A 9,138-nucleotide genomic window follows, 5' to 3' on the forward strand; every position below is an offset into this window, starting at 1 on the left:
GTGCGAAAAATACGGTATGCAGTGTTATATTTGTTTTAAATGTCGCAATGGTTTTGCGGCTCCCAGTTTTTTTTCCTTCGGAAACGGGTCCAAGTGGCTCTTTTTTTTGTCTTAAAGGTTGCAGACCCCTGGACTAGAGTGTCAGTATGCCTTTCAACCGATGTCAGCGACTGGGCTCAATAACTGGTTCTGCCCCGACTGGGCTAGGCAACTGGAGCACTTTCAGAGACTTTCCAATCCTGGAACGCAGGTCTCAGTGCACTGGACTCACAACTCTGCATTGTGAGCGCCAGAGTATAAATAACGCGGAAGCTAGCTGTGAAGAATAACTTCTTTTATTTCTAATAGCTGCTACAAGCTAAAGAACTACTCGCTTGCATGAGTGTTACAGCTCCCACTCAGCCATCTAGTCACTACATAGATAAGACTCTCTCCAGAATAGAAGAGCAGTTTCCGCCCCCTCCTTTCTCAAAACATCAGATCAGGAGATTCTCGCAATGGGGGGGGGGCGAAAATATCGACATAGAGGACCTTCGGGGACCCTCTCAACCCAGCAATTCTAAGATTCTATGCAATGTTCCCATGAGGGGAAGTTGCAGTGTTTAGGATGGTTTAATTTAGAGGAAAGGCGAGGAAGGGGAAACACGATAGAAGTTTCCAAAAGGATGTATGTCCTGGAGAAATGCTGGAGATCAGGAGAGATCAAAGCAAGGGCTTATTCACGCAGCATATAGTTGAACTTATGGAACTCACACCCACAAGAGGCAGCAATGGCTACCAATGGCTTTAAAAGAGGATTAGACAAATGCATGGAGAGGACTATCGATGGCTGTTAGCCAGGATGTCTGTGTTCTGTCTCCACTGTCAGAAAATTTATGCCTCTGAATACCAGTGGCTGGGAATCGCAACTGGGAAGAGTGCTGTTGCGCTCTAGTACAATTTGCAATTTCTCCCATCTGGTGGCCACTGTGAGAACAGGATGCTGGACTCGAAGGTCCACTGGCCTGATCCAGCAGGTTCTTCTGATGTCAGAAGTTATCAAAGCTTTATGGAGGAGCCGGTAACACAGCAGAACCAGGGGGCTGTGTTTTATTCTAAGCGCCTTTAGCAGCAGAACAAGAATACTATCATAAAAACGGCATACAGTGGTACCTCAGGTTAAGTACTTAATTCGTTCTGCAGGTCCATTCTTAACCTGAAACTGTTCTTAACCTGAAGCACTACTTTAGTACTTTAATGGGGCCTCCCGCTACCGCTGCGCCACCGGAACACGATTTCTGTTCTCATCCTGAAGCAAAGTTCTTAACCTGAAGCACTATTTCTGGGTTAGCGGAGTCTGTAACCTGAAGCGCATGTAACCTGAGGTACCACTGTAGTCCAATTGTTGGGAAATCCCATCCCAATCCCTAGATGCCCCATCAGAGTCACAATTTTATTTGTAAAACAGCAACATTAAGAAAAAAATATTGCAACGAACAGCACTGAAGCAACAATAAAATTACATTCAAAAAATTAATACAAAATACGTAACAAATCAGCAGATCAGATTAGTAAAGCAATGAGGACTGTGATCTTCCTCCACTGTTGTGAGGCAGTAATGCTTCTGAATACAGGTTGATGGGAATCATACTGGGACAAATTGCTGTTGAGTTTGCTCCCAGACTCTGAAAACTGGGTAAGATTGACTTGCTCTTGGGCTCAGGCGCTGCCTTTTCCCCAGGAGTACATCGTAAGTAAACAAAGTGGGGGCATGGGGTCAGTTTTTGTTTTGAAGGAAAGCTAAGCTACTAACCCTCATTGTGGCTATTGCAAGTATGGAGACTGTTGGGAAGCGTCAGCTGTGAAACACCGTTGTTCTCCTCTGGCAGCTAGTTAAAGAAACCCCTGACCATTAGGTCCCGTCGTGGCCGACTCTGGGGTTGCGGCGCTCATCTCGCTTTATTGGCTGAGGGAGCCGGCGTACATATGGATGAATCAATCAGAAGGCATTTCAAACCAACTTGAAAATTATGCCTGGCAAGTCTTGGGAGTTTGCAACACCATCCTCCTTCACAGGTCCCACACAACTCAGCTTATCTTGGTCAATGAGGCTTCCAACCTTGGGATACTGGTCACTCTCTTGCTGTGCCTAGAAATCTGAGCCAGGACCAACTCCGCCTGGAAAGAAGGCTGTTATGCCAGATCACAAGACCAGCATTCAGGCTTTCCTAGACTAAAGGCTCCTGAAAAGCACTGTGAGTGGGTTTTTTATTTATGTATTTATTCGTTTAATTTGTATGCCGCCCTTCATCCAAAGATCTCATGGTGGTTCACAACATAAAAATACAGAAAGAGTTTACAAAACACATAATAAAAACAAACCCCGTTTTATGCTGCTCTTGAGCATAGCAGAGAGGCCTCTTTGGCAAAAGAGCTGCTCACCAGAAACAGATGATGCCGCAGTTCTACGTTCAAGCTGCTCCATCTGGACTCAAATTGAAGTGTCAGTTCTTAAAGGAAGTGGGCCCAACCCATCTGAGACCTGCAATCCCCACACATTCTCCAAGAACTACCAAGAGCTCCCTCTCCATCTTCTCGTGCATGTATCACATTTACATGTAGAGAGTCAACCTTGCTGGCTCCCTCTTACTCACAGAATTCTCCCCTCTTGACAATTTCCAGAAGTGAAGGGAACCACCTTCTAGAAGCTGTGGATACTATTTTGGGTAGCTCAGGATGCTGTGGGGTGGAGTTCCAACACACTAGGTTTTACTTTAATGAGGTTTTTTAAATTTAACATATAACAGTGTGTTCCTTAATGCGATTGCTGTGTGCACTGAGAACAGTGAACTATTAATTTTTATAAACAAATACGAATGAAATGCAAACGCTGAGCTGAATTGCCTCATTTCTCTACACAAAAGCCACATCAGCACTGGGGGTTGTTAGGATTTTATTGTTGTCCACAGTGTGACAGATCATGCTCCTTCAACCTATTGGTTGAATAAAATAAATTAAAGAGGAAATGATAAGCTGGAAAAGAAATATATACAGACATTGAGCCCCACAGTAAGGCCAGGAAAGGAAAAAATGTGGCTTACAGATGAATACCCATGATATCATTTCTAAGAACCACCAGCAGAGCCACTGCGAGATTCAAGGAGAATATGAATGGAGGATGCTAGAAAGCCACAGGTGCCAGCTGATACCCAGCTGCCGCTTTGCCCTCACTCGGGCACAGGCTTGACTTGCTTTGCTGCTTCAAGCTGGGTCAGCATTTCGTCCCACTGCACAAACTGTTTAGAAAGAAGAAGTGTCTGGGGCAATCTTTTAAGGAAAAGAAGTTGGGAGTCTGACAAACACAATCAGCAAAAGCAGAAGAGAGAGAGAGCACCAAAAGGGAAGGACTTTAAACGGAAGACCGGAAATAGTCCGAGATGGAAGTATTGCGGCAGGTAGTGGAAAGCTGAGCTGACACAGCTGGGGCAGATGTCCCTCAACACGGCAGCCAGCAAAGGCACACCCTGCGGGATGATGTACTCCGCACTGTGGCAAAAAGGATACCATTTTGTTGTAATCTTCTAGGAGGAACCGGACGTTCTCAGTCACTGCTTCGCATTGATCCTGCAACAGCGGAAGGGTTCAGTCAGACAGGGTTTCATGACGTTGCCAATTTGGTGTTTCAGTGCTAAGATGTAAGTCTAACAAGGGTTGTTTCTTCCCACAGAAGAGCTGCCACGTGGGCAGACATTCTTAAGTGTGGATGGCAACGTTTCCTGACGCACTGCTAAAAGGGGGAAGGGAATCAATGCAGCTGGGGAATTTGAGGCTCCTGCTGTGCTGCATCAGAACATCTGAGTCCAGATTTTAGAAAACTCAACTAGGCAGCCATGCAAGAAAGCACCTCAAAATAGCAGAGTGCTGGGCCTAGAATGCAGGGGGGCATTTGTCCAGGGCATATGGAGAATTTCTTCATACGCTTTGCTTATATGAGTGACAGAAGATAAAGCTAGAGGATAACTGTGTCAGCTCCTGCCAAGTTTTTCGACTGGAAAAGAGAGGAGGAAGCCAAACAATGATTCTCTGCTTTTGTTCTCAAGCATCCAGCTTACCTGCTGCTGAATGTGGATCTGTGAAAGCCTCTGCAGCTTGGTAGCGTGGTCAGGAGCAGCTGCAAGAGACCACAGAATGAGTGTCGGGGTCTTGATTCTCAGGAATGGTACTCAATACTATTAGGTGTTCTGATGTAATGTCCTTGAAACAGGCTTCCGTATGGGATAGGTATATAGACAACTAGGGGGCTAGTTTTAGGAGGAAAGGTGGCAAGTAGCTCAGCTATAAATGTCTATGAATATGTCCTCTCTTCTTGGTGGGCATAATAGCCTGCTGAATTAGGCCAATGATCCAGCCCCCCCCCCTTTAATGGCAGGGAGCAATTCTTCTGGGCTAGCTTGGCAGTCTGCTTTTAAAGACATATAACCTAGGCTTGTAGATAACAATATTACAAAACGAGAAGATGGAATTATTATGCAATGATTTTCACAAAAATGACTGTAAATGCATAAAAACATAATGTGAGTCAGAATGAACCAGCCGCAACAGATGTTGGTACTTGGATCAGGGACAAGACTTGCCTTTGATATGTGCACTGTCCAAATATGGCTGCAGGTTGTTGACTTGCTCCAGAAGTGCTGCCTGAGCCAGGATGGACTGCTCTTCTGTTGGAGAAGTATAGAATGACATACATCAGTGGAGGGAAGAGTAGTCGACTTTGTCATTCAATGGCAACAGAGCAAATAGCACAGCAGATGAACGAATGAAAGGAGCTGGCTCTTTAGTTGGGCTGAAGCAAAACAGAATGCTTAAAGAACAGATTAATGTATCTAGAATATGACATTAAGAGTGCAAGTATTCTTCTTCAAGTAAGTGCCACTGAATTCAGTGGTGCTTACTTCTAGACAGATATGTTTAGGAATGCACTGCACATTGAATAACCCAAAACAAAACAACCACCCCCAAAACTATTTCATATTGTGAATTACCTGCTAAAATGAATTGCAGCTTCATAGCATCTGGAATAGCCATTCGATCAATGTACTGGGGATCTAAATATTTTATGACATCTTCAACTTGAATCAGAAAGAAGAGAGAATCAGAAATTTAGAACATAGCAATGACAGAAAAAGTATTGTCAGATTAGGCAGAATACTTGGAAACAGATCAGAGCCAGTTATGACTTTCAATAATTTTTCTAGGACTTCTAGCCATGAATTTGCCATGAGGGTCAAGGGACATTCACAATAAGCCCAGATGCCATTCTCTAGAGTTCTGCAATCTCTGACAATCATGAGACCTCCTTTATTTCAGCTGCTCCTAAGCCTATTGCAGATTGATTTGTTTTGAAAAATATAATCGGTACTTACTTTTCTTGAAAAGAATTTTAACTCTCTCTCTTTTGCTTGCAATGTTCCCCAAAGCCACCTGGACTTTAACCAAGCCATCTGCTATCTACAAGAGAAAAGACATTGTTAACAACTTATAAGACAAATTACATACAGCAGGAGTGGCTAAGCACCGAGCTGGATCTGGTCAAGTAAACCAGATACAGTGAGTGACCCGCCACACCTACAGCTTCATCTCCAGTTGGGAAATAAAACCCCTATGCCTCCTCTTTGAGAGTAAAAGGCAGTGTTTCTGCCACCCTCACCCCAATGGAGAGGGGAGGGCTGCAAATACCGAATGTGTGCTTGGGTGTTTATGCATGAAGGCATGACTGCATGCATGTGTGTGAGGGAGTGCTGTCCATGGTGGGAATACCTGGGAGGAGAGTGTTGTGCAAACAGCTATTCTGAACAATGCTTTTTAATAGGGTAGGGGCCACTGGGGATGATTGGCTATGGATATGATTTGCTTGTGTACTCGAAGCCATTGCCCAAAAAAGAAAAAAGAAGCATAAATGCATTGAAAAGCAGCAATTATATGACACGGTTTAAAAATCATTATTAAAACTGGGCATTCGGTCAGCTTGAGAGTTTTCTTCCTTGCAGAATGGGGGCAGAAACGAGCTTAAGGAACCAAGGGGAGCCACCAACAAAGGCCATGCTGAGCTGGACAAGCCAAGGGTCTGAGAACTCTGGGTTTATAAATTCAATAAATCATCTTCTTCTTTAGCGATCCCTCCTAGCTGAGCAAGATTGTCTTCCATAAACACGGCTTTAACAATGAGTCTGTGACTGTGGAGGCCAGTTCTGGACCCACAAGTCCTTCCACAGTGGGGGCATTGGTTTCCAGGTGGGAGTTGATAATGGTGTGGATTTGCCAAGCGTGCCTTCCTCTTGGCACATTTCTCCCTTGCGTCCTGAGTTCGAGTGTCTTCAAAGCCCATGACACCTTTGGTAAAGGCTTTTCTCCAACTGGAGAGCTAGCAGGCAAGTCTTTCCCAATTCTTGGTGTTTATACTACATTTTAAAGATTTGCCTTGAAACAGTCTTGAAAAAGCAGAGCCATCACCTTGCCAACAAAGGTCCGTATAGTAAAAGCCATGGTTTTCCCAGTAGTGATGTACAGTGGTGCCCCGCAAGACGAATGCCTCGCAAGACGAAAAACCCGCTAGACGAAAGGGTTTTCCGTTTGTGAGTTGCTTCGCAAGACGATTTTCCCTATGGGCTTGCTTCGCAAGACGGAAATGTCTTGCGAGTCTTGCGATTTTTTTTCGCTTTCCCCCCCTTTTTCTAAGCCGCTAATAGCCTTTTTGCCGCTAAGCCTTTAATAGCCACTAAGCCGCTAAACCGCTAATAGCGCTAATCCGCTAATAGGGTTGCTTCGCAAGACGAAAAAACCGCTAGACGAAGAGACTCGCGGAACGGATTATTTTCGTCTTGCGAGGCACCACTGTATGGAAGTGAGAGCTGGACCATAAAGAAGGTTGATCGCCGAAGAATTGATGCTTTTGAATTCTGGTGCTGGAGGAGACTCTTGAGAGTCCCATGGACTGCAAGAAGATCCAACCTCTCCATTCTGAAGGAAATCAGCCCTGAGTGCTCACTGGAAGGACAGATCCTGAAGCTGAGGCTCCAATTCTTTGGCCACCTCATGAGAAGAGAAGACTCCCTGGAAAAGACCCTGGTGTTGGGAAAGATGAAGGGCACAAGGAGAAGGGATGACAGAGGATGAGATGGTGGGACAGTGTTCTCGAAGCTACCAGCATGAGTTTGACCAAACTGCGGGAGGCAGTGGAAGACAGGAGTGCCTGGCGCGCTCTGGTCCAGGGGCCACGAAGAGGTGGACACGACTAAACGACTAAACAGCAACATATTCCTCTGTGCCCAGATATAAACCGTAATCTCTCAGGCTTATTAGTATAATAGCATCATCATCCGCGTGCGAGTTAATGCAGTGAGGCAGAGGTTTTCAACCTGTGTGTCTCTGCAGCCTCCTCCTCTTTCTCCCTATTCATATTAGCCATCATGACTAAACGACTGAACAACAACAACATGCTACATTTTTTAGATTTGCCTTGAAACAGTCTTTTAACCTCTTTTGTTGACCACCAGCATGACGCTTCCCATGTTTAAGTTCGGAATAGAGTAGTTGCTTTGGAAAACGATCAACAAGGGTCTGGCCCAGAAGGAGGCGGTTGCTTCTGTCACCGGCAGCGCTTCCATGTAGGAACTGGGGAAACGCCCGGAGAGGGGCTGCCGGCCAGGCCGGAGATACAGGCCTGGTCCAGGAGCCTGGCCCGAAGCGGACCCGCTTTCGGCTCTTCTGACTTTGAATCTGCAAGCCGCCTCGAGTCCCTGACAGGGGAAAAGGCGGCCTACGAATAAATAAATAACGATGGTTCTAGCTAGAAAGAAGCAGCAGCGATACCTTTCGGGCCCCCGCCGCGCCTTCACTCCCCGCGAGCGCCCCGAAGACGCGGCCCTCCAAGGCGTCCACCCGGCCCTGAAGCTGCTGCACCTCCACAGCCGCCGCCGCCGCCATCTTGGCAACACCCGAAGCGCCGGCGGATGCCGGGCGGGAAGGGAGCCAATCAGAAGCGACGCCCGCCGGAAGTTAGGGCGGGGCCTCGGAGGGGGAACGTGATGGCATCCTATTCCTTAACGGGCGCCCGGAAGTTGCCCCTCTCGCGACCCGGAAGCAGCTTTCGGCGTTGCCATGGAGACGCCGAGGCCTAGTTCTCCGCTGCGAGGCCCCGGGTAAGAGAACTTTAGCCAGGGCGGGGGAGGCCGGGTTGCTACCCTGGGATTCCGGATCCTTCGCGGAAAGCCTTGCCGCCTCCCGAGGTTGAGGACTACAACTCCCATCAGCTGCGGCTGCCGCGGCGCTGGGAATGCTGGGAAATGGAGTCCGGAAGCGACGGAGGGCACCTAGTTGAGGGAGGCAGAGCATCTCTCCCGCCGCTTGCCAGTGCCATTTAAAGTTTGGGAAGTGAAGATAGAGCCCTGGGGTGGGATGAGGCCTTTAATGGGACAAGCCATAAGCCGGATCCGGAGGCTTCGCTGCCTCCATGAATTTGGGTGGCCATCCCTGCCTCTTGTGGCAGGGAGTTCCATAGTTTAACTATGCGCTGCATGGGGGGAAAAAGACTTTCCTTTTATCCGTCCTGAATCTCCCAACCTTCAGCTTCAGGGGTTGTCCATAAGCCCTAGTGTTTGAGAGAGGGAGGAAAACTATCCATTGCTGCCTCCAGCAAGGGAGAACGTAGCCACTGTGGCTAAGTAAAGGTAAAGGGACCCCTGACCATTAGGTCCAGTCGTGGCCGACTCTGGGGTTGCGGCGCTCATCTCGCTTTATTGGCCGAGGGAGCAGGTGTACAGCTTCCGGGTCATGTGGCCAGCATGACTAAGCCGCTTCTGGCGAACCAGAGCAGCGCATGGAAACGCCGTTTACCTTCCCGCCAGAGGGAAGTATTTATCTACTTGCACTTTGACGTGCTTTTGAACTGCTAGGTTGGCAGGAGCAGGGACCGAGCAACGGGAGCTCACCCCGTTGTGGGGATTCGAACCACCGACCTTCTGATTGGCAAGTCCTAGGCTCTGTGGTTTAACCCACAGCGCCACCCACGCCCCAGCCACCATGGCTAGTAACCATTGATACCCTTGTTCTCCATGAATTTGCCCTTAGTGAGGTTACAGGTGGGTCTGGGTGGGGAATTAG

General features: G+C 47.5%; 1 protein-coding gene across 1 annotated transcript; it reads right to left on the reverse strand.

The window, feature by feature from the left end:
• Window positions 1-2,915: 2,915 nt before the first annotated feature.
• DCTN3 (dynactin subunit 3) lies at window positions 2,916-8,005 on the reverse strand. Its single transcript, XM_028749020.2, has 7 exons — window positions 7,849-8,005; window positions 5,403-5,487; window positions 5,022-5,108; window positions 4,614-4,697; window positions 4,092-4,150; window positions 3,544-3,603; window positions 2,916-3,296 (listed from the first exon to the last, which is right to left on the reverse strand). Exons 1-7 carry the CDS (start codon window positions 7,960-7,962, stop codon window positions 3,207-3,209), a joined length of 579 nt encoding a protein of 192 aa, XP_028604853.1. The 5' UTR covers window positions 7,963-8,005; the 3' UTR covers window positions 2,916-3,206.
• Window positions 8,006-9,138: the final 1,133 nt, after the last annotated feature.

Source organism: Podarcis muralis, chromosome 11 (genome assembly GCF_964188315.1).
Source record: "Podarcis muralis chromosome 11, rPodMur119.hap1.1, whole genome shotgun sequence".
Lineage (NCBI taxonomy): Eukaryota > Metazoa > Chordata > Lepidosauria > Squamata > Lacertidae > Podarcis > Podarcis muralis.

What these genes read in the sequence shown, in the direction of transcription:
- DCTN3 (XM_028749020.2), bottom strand. Translation starts at nt 7,962, where the DNA reads ATGGCGGCGGCGGCGGCTGTGGAGGTGCAGCAGCTTCAGGGCCGGGTG. An exon ending in TAAAATTCTTTTCAAGAAAA is followed by an intron (nt 5,109 to 5,402) that starts GTAAGTACCGAT and finishes TTCTGATTCAAG; the next exon opens with TTGAAGATGTCATAAAATAT. An exon ending in TAGAAGATTACAACAAAATG is followed by an intron (nt 3,297 to 3,543) that starts GTATCCTTTTTG and finishes AGATTGCCCCAG; the next exon opens with ACACTTCTTCTTTCTAAACA.